The sequence below is a fragment of the Melopsittacus undulatus genome, chromosome 14 (assembly GCF_012275295.1).
Source record: "Melopsittacus undulatus isolate bMelUnd1 chromosome 14, bMelUnd1.mat.Z, whole genome shotgun sequence".
In the NCBI taxonomy this organism is placed as follows: Eukaryota; Metazoa; Chordata; class Aves; order Psittaciformes; family Psittaculidae; genus Melopsittacus; species Melopsittacus undulatus.
The window spans coordinates 6,012,036-6,029,057 of NC_047540.1; the positions used below are offsets into that span (position 1 = coordinate 6,012,036).

At 51.7% G+C, this 17,022-nt stretch overlaps 2 protein-coding genes across 2 annotated transcripts; one reads left to right on the forward strand and one right to left on the reverse strand.

Annotated features, from left to right (window-relative positions):
• On the forward strand, positions 1-7,596 carry TINAGL1 (tubulointerstitial nephritis antigen like 1). The gene is made up of 12 exons (XM_034069228.1): positions 1-31; positions 407-728; positions 1,414-1,477; positions 3,022-3,114; positions 3,207-3,321; positions 4,130-4,253; positions 4,348-4,498; positions 4,693-4,876; positions 5,659-5,704; positions 6,101-6,224; positions 6,574-6,619; positions 6,887-7,596. The coding sequence occupies exons 2-12, from the start codon at positions 437-439 to the stop codon at positions 7,025-7,027; spliced, it is 1,380 nt and encodes a 459-aa protein (XP_033925119.1). The 5' UTR covers positions 1-31; positions 407-436; the 3' UTR covers positions 7,028-7,596.
• A 6,415-nt stretch (positions 7,597-14,011) lies between these two features.
• PEF1 (penta-EF-hand domain containing 1) lies at positions 14,012-16,836 on the reverse strand. Its single transcript, XM_031051186.2, has 5 exons — positions 16,780-16,836; positions 16,503-16,659; positions 16,030-16,185; positions 15,404-15,547; positions 14,012-14,878 (listed from the first exon to the last, which is right to left on the reverse strand). The coding sequence occupies exons 1-5, from the start codon at positions 16,798-16,800 to the stop codon at positions 14,649-14,651; spliced, it is 708 nt and encodes a 235-aa protein (XP_030907046.2). The 5' UTR covers positions 16,801-16,836; the 3' UTR covers positions 14,012-14,648.
• Positions 16,837-17,022: the final 186 nt, after the last annotated feature.

The window sequence follows — 17,022 nt, forward strand, 5'->3', positions numbered from 1 at the left end:
GCACGCGCACGGCGGGGCTCGGCAGCGGCAGGTACGGGACGGGACGGGACGGGGCTGGGTGCGAGGGGAACGTCCTTTGGGAACCCCCGTACCTGGGGAGGGGGGACAGGGCTGGGAGCGGGGCCGGGGCTGGGGCCGGGGGAGCCCCCCCCGGTGCTCAGGGGAGCCCCTTCCCGCTGGATTTCGCTTTCGGAGCGGAGGGGTTAAGGGGTGTGGGAGGGCTCAGGGCCCCCCGAGAGGGCACCCGGGGGGGAGCCTGTGCTCCGGGTGCCCAGAGCCGCTCTGGTCTCACGGGGAGTTAAACGTGAGCTGTGGAGCGCCCGGGGGAGAGCGGGGCCGGGGCGAGCAGGATGGGGCTGGTGCCGGTGCGGAGCTGCCCCGTGTGCTCACTGCCCTCCCTCTGCAGCGGCTGCAGGTTCGGGACGCTCTGGGCACCATGCGGGCCCTGCTCTGCCTCTGGCTGCTGGCCGAGGCGTCCGGGGCTGCCCGGGTGCGCACCCGCCGGGAGCTGGCCCCCGGCCTCTACGAGCACGGGGTCTATGATGCCGGAGGGTCCTACTGCCAGCGGGGGGACGTGTGCTGCCATGGCCGCGACGACGCCTGCACTGTGCCCTACCATGACACCCTCTGCTACTGCGACCTCTTCTGCAACAGAACAGTGTCCGACTGCTGCCCCGACTTCTGGGAGTACTGCCTGGGCATCCCGCCCCCCTTCCCCAAAGCTTCAGGTGAGGCAGCCGGCCGGGGGGCTGTGGGTGACAGGGATGCAGCCCTGGGGTGTCCCGTGTGCTGTGTGATGCTGCTGGGATCATGGTTGTGGTTGAATATGGAAACCAGTGGCCCTGTCCTCACTGCAGGGTTACTCTGGATCTATGGGGTGGGCTCCCAGAAATGGGTCTGGGAGCAGCCCACAGCATGTCCCCCGTGCCTCCCCACAGGCAGGGCTGTGGGGGTCAGAGGGGCAGCTCCAGCCTCACGTACCTGTGGGGCAGAGCAGGGGTATGAGGGGACACGTCCCCGGTCATGTCTGGGGCAGGCGGATGCTGGCCCTGACTTAACCCCTCCAGCAGCTGGATGGGGGCGAGAGGGGGGCACGGGCAGCCCCCCCGTGCAGGACAAGGCTTTCTAAGAAGTCCCTGAGAGCAGAGCCAGCTCCCGGGTACAACTGCCCCTTTATCCCTGTCCCTCCAGGCTGTGCTCAGCAGCCCCATGGTTAACCCTCCCCTTGCCGAGCCACCCCTGCGCGGTGGGGCGCGACCTGATCCCTATCCCGGGTGTGGAGGTGCCGAAGTGCACCCAGGAACCTGCCTGGCTCTCAGGACCTCGGTTATTTCCCCCTCGGTGTTTACCTCCTGGAGCTGGGGGGGGTGCCGGTGCCCAGCACTCACCGGAGCTCCCCCTTTACCCCTGCAGGCTGTGCCCGAGCTGGCCGCAGTTATCCCACCGGAGCCACGTACCGGGAGAACTGCAACCTGTGGTGAGTGCTCCGGTGCTGCCGCTGCCTCGGCACCGCCGCCTGCCCTCAGGGAGGCCGTCGGGGGCCCGAGCTGGGTGGCGGCCGCCGGTGCCAAGTGCTTTGCTCCAGCATATTCCAAGCAGGGAGCCCGGGGCCTTGAGCCGCTCCCATGTTCCAGTGCTCGGCCCGGTGGAGCGTGGCCGGGCTGGCTGCGGCTGCCTGCCCCATCCCCGTGCTGCCGGCCCCAGCCCCGTGCTGCCGGCCCCAGCCCCGTGCTGCCGGTACCAGCCCAGCTTGCCCCAGCCTGACGGGCCGGAGCCCGGCGCCGGTGCCTCCATCCCACCCGTGCTGCGTGCCAGGAGCTGTTTGCGTTATCCGGCAGCGTGGGGTTTATCTGGGAATGGTATTAATGGCATCCTGGAGGTGGGGGAGAGGGGAACCGGCGGGGAGCAGCCCCAGCGGCTGCCTCGCAGCGATGCAGCAGATAAGGGGAATGAAAGGCTCCATGTGGGGCATGTGTGAGGGCAAGAGCACGTGTGTGTGCATGTGTGGGCAGGCGTGTGTGCCCGAGCTGCAGGTGAAAAGCCAGCCCGACCCCTCCATGGAGCTCTGGTACTGCCTGGGGTTTATCCAGGACCGTGGGGCAGAGGTCTGTGGGGCTGGAGGATGGCTCAAAGCCTCGGGAAAGGTGGAGGCTCCCAGGCTGTGCACTGGGAGGAACGCTGGGGAAGCATCCCTGCATCCCGTCCTCACCAGCGCTGCCCTGGGGGGCTCAGGCTCTGCTCCCAAATCCTTCCCCCGCACTTGGCATGTGGAGAGCAGCAATTCCAGGAGTGCTTCACCCCAGACGTTATCCCTGCCTGGCTCCTGTGGGATCTAGGGGGTGACAGGGGTGAAGCTGAGGGAGGTGCTGTGGGCACCCAGCTTGCTGCACCCCGAGGTGCTCCCAGGGAGGGAACCAGCAGGCACAAGGTCACCAGAGCGGTGCTGGGGATGGGATGGGGTGGATGGGATGCAGGTGCCGTGGGTGGGATCAGGGCTCGGCTGCCGGGACATGGCCTCGGAGGGCTCCTTAAAAGGGAAGAGCGTGGCAGGAAGCTGACGGGGCCATGGGAGCGTGCCAGGCATTGCTCCCTGTGCGGGGGGAGCACGGCCCCGGCACCCGCACCCAGCACGGCCCCCCCGACCCTGCCACGGGGCTCCCTATGGGGCACAAGGAGCTCCCCCATGGGGGCACCTCCAGCCCTTCCCCTTCCCCCCCCCCCCCCCCCGGGCTGGTGTCCAAGCGGCTGCAGCCCTGGCTGCTTTACAGCGCACTCTGTCCCATGCTCTGCTGCCCTTCGGGACAGTCCCCAGGGCCTCACCGAGGGCTGTCCCTGGCCCAGCTTCACCCCATCCCATGGTGCTGAGCCGCGGTGTGACCCCAAACCCCTGCGGGCAGTGCCTGGTTTGGGAGCACCAGCACCCACTCAGGGAGCACCAGCACCCATTCAGCCCCCCCAGTCACTCCAAGGGCATCATCCCTCCCCATCTGACTGTCCCCTCTGGTGCCATCCCCTCTGCAGCACCTGCAGCCCCGGTGGGCAGTGGCAGTGTGAGGACCACGCATGCCTGATGGATGGAGAGCTGATTGACGCCGTCAACAGGGGCAGTTATGGGTAAGGAGCAGGCACAGGAGGGTGCGGAGGGGCTGCCTCACCCCTCGGTGCTCCTCGGGGCACCCCTGAGCCGTGTCCTGTCCCCCCTGCAGCTGGAGAGCCACCAACTACAGCCAGTTCTGGGGCATGACCCTGGAGGACGGGATCCGGCACCGCTTGGGCACCTTCCGACCCTCTCCCACCGTCATGAACATGAATGAGATGCAGGTGAGTCCCGCAGGTGCCCGGGGAACCGAAGCTCACCAGGGCTCCACAGATCCAGCATCCCATTGTCCGGTGATGCCCCTGCGGTGTCCCCGGCCCTGGGAAGGGGCTGTGCCGGGTGGGTGCCTTGTGTTTGGAGACAGCAGCTCAGCACATTCCCCCTGACAATCCCTGCGCTGCCAGTGTTGTTTTATCCCCTTTCCCTCCGTACTGGTTTCCCATCGGAAAGCCGGCCCCATAGTGCTGAGTCAGCAGAACCGGCTGCGCCGGCGCCTGCCAGTGGGTGCCTCTGGCTGCATCCCAGTGCAGCTCCCGTTCAAGGTGGGCAGCGTGTGGGGCTGTGGGTGCTGGTGGGGAGCAGACACTGTGCACACCGGAGCTGGGGCCTTGAGGTTTAATTGTGGAGGCGCTTCCTGTGCTGGGAGACGCCAGGGCCGTGTCCTCCCCAGGAACGGAAAGGCTGGGCCTGAGTCAACGGCCGGAGGCCACAATGAGGGGCTCAGGACACCCAGTGCCATACACTTGGTGCATGAGACAAGACACTTGGTGCTGGTGTTGCATAGGGAGCCACTGGGGCTGAAGAACCCAGCTTTAGGGAAAGGTGAGGGATCTGGCTGCCCTGGAACACCCAAATCCTGGTCATATCTGGCTGGGTCTCTGGGTATCCCCATCCCAAGGGGTCCTGCAGTGGGTCACAGGGGTGCTGATGCTGGCTGGGGACCCTGAGAGGGAGTCCTGGGATACTGGGAGCAGGAGGAACAGAGGGAAGGGTCCCTGTGTGGTGAGAACCCCTCTGCTCTGGCTCCCATAGATGAACATGGACTCCAACGAGGTCCTGCCTCGTCACTTCGATGCAGCTGCAAAGTGGCCTGGGATGATCCATGAGCCCCTGGACCAGGGGAACTGCGCCGGTTCCTGGGCCTTCTCCACGGCAGGTGAGATGGGTGGGATGGGGCCGTCGGTGGGGTCAGAGCCCTTCTGTGTGGCTGGGGGAGCAGCTGAACCTCCCTGACCCCTGCTCGCTCCCAGCCGTCGCCTCGGACCGCATCTCCATCCACTCCATGGGACACATGACACCTGCCCTGTCACCCCAAAACCTCCTGTCCTGCGACACCCGCAACCAGCAGGGCTGCAGTGGGGGGCGGCTGGATGGCGCCTGGTGGTACCTGCGCAGGCGAGGGTGAGTGGGGACGGGATGGGGCAGGGGGATGCGGTGGGATAAGGAGCTTCAAGGCTCCTGTTACCTGTTACCTGGCACATCCTGCCTCTGGCACCAGTGGGGAGCCAGGTGCCCAGGTGGGATGGAGAGCGGCATTGGGGATGTGGATGGAGCCGGGTGGTTCATCCCCTCCTTGTGCCTGTCCCTGTGCGCAGGGTGGTGACGGATGAGTGCTACCCCTTCACCAGCCAGCAGAGCCTCCCGGCCGCACAGCCCTGCATGATGCACAGCCGCTCCACGGGCCGGGGCAAGCGCCAGGCGACCGCTCGCTGCCCCAACCCACAGACCCATGCCAATGACATCTACCAGTCCACCCCTGCCTACCGCCTGTCCTCCAGTGTGAGTGCCCATGGGAGCAGGATGGGGCCTGGGTGGTTTCCTTGGGCAAACCAAAGCTGGGAATGCAGCTGGGAACATCCCACTGCAGAGCCCCTGGGGGAGCTGCTCCTCCACCAGCAGCTCCACAGCACCCACCCATGGGTGCCTGCGGGCTCTGTGTGGGGCTGCACCCCCAGAGTGGGAGCAGCAGCACAGGGAGGGGATCCTGCCCCTCTGCTGTGCTCTGTGACCCCCCCTGCAGCCCTGATCCAGCTCTGGGGCAGCAGCACAAGAGGGACATGGAGCTGCTGTGAGGGCTGGAGCAGCTCTGCTCTGGAGCCAGGCTGAGAGAGCTGGGCTGGGGCAGCCTGGACAAGAGAAGGGGAGACCTGAGAGCAGCTCCAGTGCCTAAAGGGGCTGCAGGAAACCTGGAGAGGGGCTTGGGACAAGGGATGTAGGGACAGGCCAAGGGGAATGGCTTGAACCTGCCCAAGGGGAGACTGAGCTGAGCTCTTAGGCAGAAGCTGTTCCCTGTGAGGGTGCTGAGGCGCTGGCACAGGGTGCCCAGAGAAGCTGTGGCTGCCCCATCCCTGGCAGTGCTCAAGGCCAGGCTGGACACAGGGGCTTGGAGCAGCTGCTCCAGTGGAAGGGGTCCCTGTCTGTGGCAGGGGTTGGGGCTGGAGGAGCTTTGAGGTCCCTTCCGGCACAAACCATTCCATGGTTCTCTGATCCCCAGGGGGTGGGAAGGGCAGTGCTGGGGTCCTGGTCCTGGCCCTGGCCCCATCCCAGCTCTGTGCTTGCAGGAGAAGGAGATCATGAAGGAGCTGCTGGAGAATGGTCCTGTGCAAGGTAAGGGTCCATGTGCCCCAGAGCTGGTGCTGCAGGGGCTGGGGGTTGAGGGGGGATGAGCTACCCTGCCTGCAGCTGGGACCCCCCCTCAGCTCCTCCCTGCTCAGCCTTACTCCTGCTCCCACGGCCCCGTCTCGCTGCCCTCACCAGCACCTGGTGCTCATTAACCCCATGGATTTAATCTCTGTCTTGGCACTTGGGTTTGGTTTATTTCATGGTTTTAATCCTCCTCAGAGCCGGTCACATCCCAGGGGGGGATCCGGCCCCTGCCCCCCCTCCTGCTGGGTAACCCCCATGTCCCTGTGCCCACATCCTCCGTCCTGAGGCACTTGGAGCCCTGGGATCTCAGCAGCCCCTTCCTCAGGACAGGTCCCCAACCCTCTCCCCTTCCTGCAGCCATCCTGGAGGTGCACGAGGACTTCTTCATGTACAAGAGTGGGATCTATCGGCACACGCCGGTGGCCGAGGGGAAGGGGCCGAAGCACCAGAGGCATGGGACCCACTCCGTTAAAATCACTGGGTAGGTTTGGGGGGGCAGGGAGGGGAGGGAGGGTGCAGGGTGCGATGGGTGCCACAGGTGTGCAGTGCTCAGCTCCTGCAGTGGGAGGTGTGTGTATAATGTGTATATGCGTATGTATAATGTGTGTATAATGTGTGTATGTGTATGTATAGTGCTTCCTTCCTGCTCCCCATGGGTAAATGTACCCACCTGTATCCTATACCTTGTGTGGGCCTGCAGGGAGGTGCCGAGGCCTAGAAGGGAGTGGGGTGAGCACAGCACCCCCCTATCATGGTGCTGGATGGGGTGATGTCCGCAGCATGGGGTTCATGGGGAGGACCCCGTTTCACTCCCTCCTCTCCTCCTGCAGGTGGGGAGAAGAGCAACTTCCTGATGGCCAGACCCAGAAATACTGGGTGAGTGTTTGTGGGTGCCATGAGTGTGCTGGGGCTCAGCCACTGGGGGGGGGGGGGCTGCAGGGGCTGGGATCCAGGTCCTTGGGGTCTGGGATCCAGCTCCTTGGGTCTGGGATCCAGCTCCTTGGGGTCTGGGATCCAGCTCCTCGGGGTCTGGGATCCAGCTTCTTGGGGTGTGGGATCCAGCTCCTTAGGGTCTGGGATCCAGCTCCTTGGGGTCTGGGATCCAGCTCCTTGGGGTCTGGCTGAGCCGTGTCCTCCCCACAGACCGCAGCCAACTCCTGGGGCACAGCATGGGGAGAGAACGGCCACTTCCGCATCGCCCGTGGTGTCAATGAGTGCGAGGTGGAGACCTTCGTGGTGGGGGTGTGGGGCCGGGTCAGCATGGAGGACATGCCCCACAAGTGAGCATCGCGCTGCCACCGCCTCCTCCCGGCCCCACCATGGTCCTGCTGCCCCTCTGTCCCCTCCTGGGGACCCCACTAGTACCATGGGGCCGGGGGCTGGGATCGTGCCCTGGGTCCTCGCTGTGCTGACGCAGCGGCTGGGTGCAGTGGGGCATGCATGGGGCATGCGGCCGGGGGTGCCGCAGGGGCTGCTGCATCCTATGGGATTTACCCACTAATCCCCCTGCCCCAGGCTCCGCTGGGCTCTGGTGGCAGTTGGGGGCCCTTCAAAGGTGGCTTCATCCTCCTCTTCCTCCTCCCAGGCCTGGCTGAGGAGCGCTGCAGTGGGACCCGTGGGGCTCCTGCACCCCTCTATTTGCCCCCCCAGCTCCCCTCAACCAGGGAGGAAACGAACACCCGGGGACCCCCAGGGCCAGGGCTCAGGATGGGGTGATCACCATCCCCTCTGCCTGTCCCTGTGGTGCTATGGCCCCTGCCACCCCCTCTGGGGACAGGAGAGGGCTCAGCCTTCTTGTGTCCCTGTCCTGCTGGGGCCACAATTGGGGACCATGCAGCAGCCCCAGGCCCTTGTGCGTGTGTCCCCCCCCCCCCCCCCCCCCCCCCGCCCCCCCCCCGCCCCGGGTTGGACTTTTAAGACATTTTTTTGTATTTATTTTGCTTTTTACTGTTTGTAAATAAAGCTCCTGAACCGTCCGAGCCTCAGCTCCAATCCTGCCCCAGTGCTGATGGGGACACCCGTGCCCCGGCTCCAATCCTGCCCCAGCGCTGATGGGAACACCCGTGCCCCGGCTCCAATCCTGCCCCAGTGCTGATGGGGACACCCGTGGCACCGCCGGCCTCTGCCTGCCCCATCCTGGGATAACACAGGCCCCAGGAAGGGCTGTGGGGTGAGATAAGTCCCCGCTCATTGTGCTGCCTTCCGGCCCCCCCGACGGCCTGTCCCTGCGGCCAGCACCGGGGCTGCCGTGGGCACACGCGGCCACAGCGGCCGCTGCAGCTGCCACCGCAGCCACCCCATGGCCACCAGTGCCACCACTGCCATGCAGCCAGATGTGCCACTATCACCACCCTGGCCATCGCAGCCACCCTGTCCATCCAGAGCCAGGCACCCCAGCGCAGGCAGAAGTGCCACCGCAGCCAGATGTGCCACCCTGGCCGCTGCATCCAGATGTGCTCCCGCACCCAGCTGTGGCCGCACACCTCGCAGCTGGCACATCGGGGCCGGGGGACGGGATGGGAGCTGTTATTGGTTAGAATGTGTTTATTTTCTGCGTTTCCTCCCGGTTCTTTCCGTGCCCCCCCCCTCCCATAGCCCCCCCACACCGCGGGGAGCACGGAGCGGGTGGAGTGGGACGCCACCTGGTGGCCACAGACCGATCCTGAGCGGACAGGCACAAAACCGCCCGGACCGGCTCTGGGGATGCTTATACACACATATACGCACTATACATACACATATACACATTATATACACACATACACATTATACACACACATATACACATTATACATACACATACACACATTATACACACACATATACACATTATACACACACATACACACATTATACATACACATATACACACACACATACACATATACACATTATACGCACACATATACACATTATACACACACACACATTATACATACACATATACACATTATACACACACATATATACATTATACACACACATACACACATTATACATACACATATACACATTATATACACATTATACACACACACATATTGTACACACACATATACATATTGTACATACACAGACACACATATACACATTATACATACACATATACACATTGTACACACACGTATACACACACATATACATATTGTACACACACATACACTTTGTACACACATATACACATTGTACACACGTATACACATTGTACATACGTATACGCATTATATACACACATACACACATTGTGCACACACATACACACATTGTGCACACATATACACATTATACACACATATAAACATTATGCACACATATACACATTGTACACATACATATGTGTACTGTTCACACACATATAACATTGTACAGACATATACACATTGTACATCCACACATATACACACATTATACACAGATACACGTATAAGCACATACATATATTCATATACATATGCACATGCACAGGCACATGCACATACATAGGCAAATACACATACATATATATACATATACACTTACACGTACATGCACTTTCACTAACAGATGCTGCTGGGGCTATATACATACACAAACACACACAAACTGTTGGTGTTTTATGTATATATATATATATATACGTATGTATGTACACACATGAACAGAGTGATTTTTTTTTAATATTTATATATACACACGCACACATTAACAGACGCTGATGGGGTTTTCATAAATATATGTATGTGCACAAACACAGACACTGGTGGGGTTTATATATATATGTATATATACACACACACACACACTGATGGGGTGGGGTTTTATATAAATATATATATATATACACACGCGTGCACACACACACTGATGTTGGTTTTATATATATACATATATACATATACACACACACTGATGGCTTGGTTTTTTTTTTTATATGTATATACACACTGATGTTTTTGGTATATATATATATATATACACACACACACACACTAATGGGTTTTTAATATATATATATATATATACACACTAATGGGTTTTTTAATATATATTTACACACACACACACACACTGATTTTTTAATATATACATTTATATACACACACTGATGGGTTTTTTTTAACATATATTTATATACACGTACAGACACTGATGGATTTGTATTTTTTTTTATATATATATTTATACACACACACATACTGATGGGGTTTTTTTTTAATATATATATATATTTATATACACATGCTCTCACACTGGTGGGTTGGGTTTTTTTTTTAATGTATATATATATATATTTATATACACACATACACTGATTTTTTTTAAAAATACAGATATTTATACACACACACTGATGGGTTTTCTTAATATATATGTATTTATATACACACACACTGATAGGGGTTTTATATATATATATATATATATACACATGTTTTATATATATATGTATATATGTGCATGCACACACACACCAATGGGTTTTAATATATATATATACACACACACACATACACACACACACTGATGTTTATATGTATATATGTATATATATACACTATACACTGATGTACTTCTTTTATATCTATAGACACAGACACTGATTTCATATGTGTGTGTGTGCGTGTGTATATATATATACACATGCATATATATATACATACATGCATACATATATGTACACATACATATACATATATGTATACATACATATATACACACGCACACACACTAACAGACACTGATGGGGATTTTTTTTATGTGTATATATATATATATATATATATGTACATACACACTCACAAATACTGTTGTTTTGGGGGTTTTTTTTATATTATATATATATACAAACACAGTCAGTGATGGGGTTATATATATATATATATGTATATATATATATATATATATATATATACACACATGCACACACACTAACAGACACTGCTGGAATTTTATATGTGGCTATATAAACTATATAAATGCACATAAACTTAACCACACAGACACAGTGACAAACACTGTTGAGTTTTTACAGATACACACACAAACTAAAAGGCACTGCTTTTAATCTACTTACACATACATACACACACACTGACAGACACACTGCTGGGTTTTTGGTTAACATATATAAGTGTGGATAGTGTATAGATATACATGCACGCTAACAGCTACTGTTAGTGCCGGGGGGGCGGGGTTTGAGGTAGATGTATGTATTTATTTATTTATTTTTATATATATGCAAACAGTGTTTAATATATCTATAGCTAGCTGCATATATGTATACTTTACACACACACAGAACAGTATGATTGGAAACAGCACTGCTTGTGCACTTTGTATAGCTCTGTGTGCGTATACAGTGTGTATATATATATATACATATATATAAATATATATCTCTTTATATATATTATTATGTTCATATAGAAAAATATATATAATATATATAATTATAATTATTATAATATATATTTATATATATTAAATATATATAATGTATATTTATATATATAAAATATATATTATATATATTATATATATAACATATATATTATAATATATTATGATATAGAAATAATATATATTTATATATAATATATATAAAAGTAAAATATTATATATAAATAATATAATATATAATATATAATATATATAATAGTATTATAAATATAATATATATTATATATATATTATTTATATATATAAAAATATATAATATATATATTAATATATATATTCTAGATATATATTATATATATAATATATATAAAAATATATATATAACAAATATATATATATTTATAAATATATGTATAATATAATATATATAATTCTATTATATATATTATATATATAATAGAATATACAATATATATTCTATATATATATATTTATATATATTTATATATATTATTTATATATATTTTTATATATGTATATATATTATTTATATATATTTTATATATTATATATAATATATATAATTATATATAATTATATATATTTTATATATATTTTTTATATATATTTTATATATAATTATATATATTTTATATATATAATATAATATATATTAATAATATATATTAATAATAAATAAAATAAAATAAAAATAAATAAATATAAAATAAAAATAAAATATAAAAAATAAATATAAAAAATATATATAAAAATTATAAAAATAAATATAAAATAAAAATAAATAAAATATATTAATAATAAAATATAATATATATTTTATATATATATTTTATATATATTATATATAATATATATAATATATATAATTATATATTATATTCTATATAATATATATAATTCTATTATATATATATTATTTATATAATAGAATATATAATATATATTCTATATATATAATATATATATTTTTATATATTTACATATATTATTTATATATATTTTTAATATATATATTATTTATATATATTTTATATATATTATATATAATAATATATATAATATATATTATATATATATTATTTATATATTATATATTATAAATAATAATATATAATATATTATTATATATATTATTTATATATTATATATTATATATTATAAATTATAATATATATTAAATATATTATTTATATATAATAATATAGAAATAATTATATATTATTATTTATATATATTTTATTTATATATATTTATATATATTATTTATATATATTTTATATATATTATATATAATATATATTTTATTATATATAATATATATTTTATATATATTTATATATATTATTTATATATATTTTTATATATATATTATATATAATATATATATTATATTATATTATATATTTTTATATATATTTTTATATATATTTTATATATATTATTTATATATAAAATATAAATATATAAATATATATTATTTATATATATAAAATATAAATATATAAATATATGTTATATATATATTTATATTTATATAAAATCCCAGCAGTGTCTGTGTGTGTCTATGTATGTGCATGTATACATATGTGCATCTATATACGTGCATATGTTTAGGTATATATATATATATATTTATTTATTTATTTATTTATTTATATATATATGCCCCATTACCCTTGGTGCCCCAGTTCCTCTGTTCTTCCCCAATGCTGAGCTGAGCCAAACCAAGTCAAGCCGTGCTGAGCCAAACCGTGCTGAGCTGTGCTGAGCCATGCTGAGCAGTAAAAATTCTGTCCCTGCCCATAGCAGGGGGTTGGAACTGGATGATCTTAAGGTCCTTTCCAACCCTAACTATTCTGTGATCCTATGGTTCTGTGGTATATGTGTATGTACAGCTGTATATGTATGCATATATATGCCTGTGTAGATATGTGCATATATGTATATAAACCCAGCCGTTTCTGTCAGAGCGTGTGTGCCTACAGCTCTATATTAGCAGCAGCATCTGCATGTGCACATACACAAGCCCACACACATGTGCACGTGTGTATATATTTGGGGGGACAGTGTGTGTGGCTACATAGGGGCCTCTATCAGTGTGTATCTATTCACATAAGGGTCTTACTTTCTGTACACACATGGGGTGTGTTTCTGGGTGCCTCCGTGCCTGTTAGAGCGTGTGTCTCCATGTCAGTAAGGGCACATGTGCAGGTATGTGTATACACACAGGTTCCTGTTTGTATGTACGGGGTTTGCATGTATATATGTATATACAAGCTTGTCTGTTATTCTGTGTATGTATACACACACCCCCATATACCTATGTTTTTATCATATATTTATATGACATATATTATTATATATTTCCATATATATATGTGTATACATACATGTGCACAGAGCCCTATGTGTATATATACAACCACAGAGAGTTGTCAGTAAGTGTGTGTGTGCACAGGGTGGTGGTTGTGCATACACACACTTCCCTGGGTATTCTTTCTACCTACCTGCCTTCTAAAAGCTGCAGGTAAATTACTCAGGCTTTTAACTGCTTTGTTTCATAAATATTCCTTCAAATAGATAGTCTCCAAAAGCATCTCAGCTTCTCATCAAGCCCAATTCCAGCAGAATCGCTTAGATACCATTTTAAAACCCCAGGGAAACACTTGTGTGTTGGCTAAATCTTTACATTCCTGGTTGTAATATAGCAGCAGACCCCAGCACTAACATGAACTGGGTTAAGAACCAACCCCAGGGCTGGGCTACAAGCACAGGATGTGTCCCTAGAGCTGCTGCTGGCCGCATGGGGCTGACAGGAGGCAGGACCAGGCTTCTATGAGCTGCTCAGCAAACACAAACCACTCAGCAGCCAGTGCACATCACCCTTTATTCAAAAGCTGTAAAAATAAGCTCTAAACCATTTCCAAGTTTGGCTTTGGCAGAGACACATCAAAACCCACATTGGCAACAAGGGGGTTCAATGATCCAGCATGGCCCGGAGAGAAACAGGGCTCAGGAAGGCTGGAGCACTTCCAGCAGATCGGAGGGGCTGGAAGTGCTGGTGGAGAGGAAGAGCAGTTTGTGAGGTGAGGAAGGATGAGCTCTGCCATCACCTGAACCCTTCCTGCTGCTTTTCCAATGAAGGCCCAGCTTTTGGGCACTGGAGAGTCCCTGAAAGCGTGATGAGACAGGGCTGGTCCACTGCAGACATCCCACCAAGCCAAGGGATAGCACAAAGGGGGTCTAAGAATGATTTGGTGTCTGGCAAGGGAAGGTCTAAGCCCTCCCTGGGAGGCACAGCACCGGCTATCAGTTTGGCTGTCCCACCCTGCAGTGTGGCCCCAGAACCAGGCTCCAGTTTGGCGTGGAGGCATCAACTGCCATTGAGTGGGGACAAGGAATCGAAGCCAGAGGGTCCTGGAAGTGTTCAGGGCTCCTTGGAAAGCTGCCCTGGGAAAACAGCTTGGTCACATCCCAGAGGAGAGCTCCCCCCTCGGCAGAGGCATCACAGCATGCGAGTCACGACCATGGTGAGGAAGTCCTCGTAGCTCAGGCGCACGTTGCCCACCAGCCCCGTGTCCTTCTCGCGGAAGGCATCGGTCGTGCTCTGGAGCTGCATGCAGATGTGGATGAAGCGGTCCAGCTGGATGCTGGGGCTGGGCGACCGCTGGGCATAGCGGGCCAGCAGCAGCTGGCTGAACTGCGGGCTCAGGTTATAGCCCATCTGGGAGAAAGCTGGAGCAAGAAGCACTTGGATTAAACCTTCCTGACAAGAGTGACCTGACCGCACCTCGCCTGCCCCTTGCACACACCCCACCTGCCACCACCCCACAGCTTCCCTTGCAGCAGTGGGTGTGTGCAGGCAGGGCTCTCCCACAGGAGAAGCCAAACCAAGGCACGAATTCCAGACATTCTTCCCCTCCATCAGACACACACACCCCAAAGCTCCTCCCAGGAAACAGGCTTTAGCCACATGCCATTTGAGGGGGAATTCTGGGTTTCCTTAAGGAAGGAAGTTTGTGCCATGACCCTGCTGTGGCTCCTCATCTCCTGTCCCTGGGAAGGCTCAGTGCCAGCTCTGCCATAGCTGGCTCAGCAAGCCCAGCATGCTCCTTGCTCCACCACTGCATGGGAGGCACCCCAGGAGCTGATTCACCAGCCCTGCTGCTCAGATGGCACCAGGAGACACTGGGCTGGGCTGGGAATAAACACCAGCAGAGGCAGATGGTGGTGTCAGGTTGGTGTCTGCCTCTCACCCACCTTGCTGGAGCTCATTGAAGCTGATGGAGCCCGACTGGTCCCTGTCGTACTGCTGGAAAAGGTTCCTCCACTGCTGGATGAAGCGCAGCAGGGCTGAGAAGCCATACACATCAATGCGTCCTGACCTGGTCCTGTCGAACATGTCTGAGGAAGCAGGAACAGAGAGGAACAGGACAGTGAGGAGTGGGGCAAGGGACACTGCAGAAACTTCCAGAAAGCTCAGGATCTGTGCATGGCTTCCCAGCACCCAGCTCTGGCCCCAAAAGCTGTGATCAACCAGCACCCAAGAGGCTGGTATAAAATAGCATCAAGCCCTGAATGGGATGACTCTGGCTCAATACTGAAGCATTCTCCCCTTTTCTCCTGGCTCTGTGAGCAGGGGCTCATGCAGAGCTGGGCTCCCTTTCCCAAGCAGCGTTCTGAGCCCCTGACTTGTGCCCCCCACTAAAAGGGTGCTCACAACTCCCTGGCTTGCCCAGCTCCTGCTCCAGAGAGCACTTACAGACAAGCTGCCCAAGGAAGGGACACCCAGAGACAGGGGAATACAGCCTGGGCTGGCTTCACCCTGACAGCAGCTCATCCCAGACAGAGCAGCACAAGCAGCAGCACAGAAAGCCCAGACACACTTATCATCAGCAGGCAGGTCTCATCGTTGAACGTCGACCAGTTGGAGTTGACCAGCGCCTGCTTCAGCTCCTTCACAGAGATGTACCCGCTGTGATCGGCATCCACCGCCTGGAACCAGGACAAGGCCTCCGGATCCACACCCGGGGGAGCGTTCCCTGCACGGGGAGAGGCCATCAGCAGCTCCCACCGCCCCTCCGAGCGCACCGGGGCCTTAGCGGTGGTTTACAGCCCGATGATCCGGGCTGGGAGCGCCAGGGCTCGGCTGGGGGCCGTAAACCGGACACTGACAGGGGCCAGGAGGTTCAACGGGTGCTGTTCGGGGCTGGAGCCTCCCCGCACCTCCCAACGCACCGAACCGCGGCTCAGCTGCACGCAGGGTGATGGAGCCGAGCCCGAGGGGCACCGGGCTGGGAACACCCGGGGCTCGCTACTGACCACGGGAGGCTCTCCTGGGCCCCGCAGCCGCACTCACCGCCGGGAGCCGCTCCTCCGTAGGGCCCGGGCTGGGGCCCGCAGCCAGGCGGTCCGTAAGGTGCTCCCGGCGGGGCCGGTCCGTACGGAGCCCCGGGGGCCGGGGGGGGGCCGCTGCCGAACGGAGCCCCGGGGGCCGGTCCTGCACCGGGGAAGCCCTGCGGAGGGGACAGAGCCCGGATGTGCGGAGGGGACAGAGCCCGGATGTGCGGCGGGTACCGGACACCGCAGCCCGGCCCGAGCCCCGGACCCCTCCGTAACCCCCGGCCCGACCTCACCTGCCCCGGGTACGCCGCCATGACAGACACGGCTTCCGCTTCCCGACCACGCCCCCTCGGTGATGTCACGGGAAGCACGCTCGCCCATTGGTCAGGAAAAGGCCACGCCCCTCCCGGGTCTGATGGGCGGGGCGGGAGGAAGCCCAGACGAGGAGGTGCCTTAAAGCGGCAATGGCACTGGGTGAGATGAGGTGGGGCCCATCGCTCCTCCCGGGTCATGGCCGGAGCACGGCTGGGATCTAC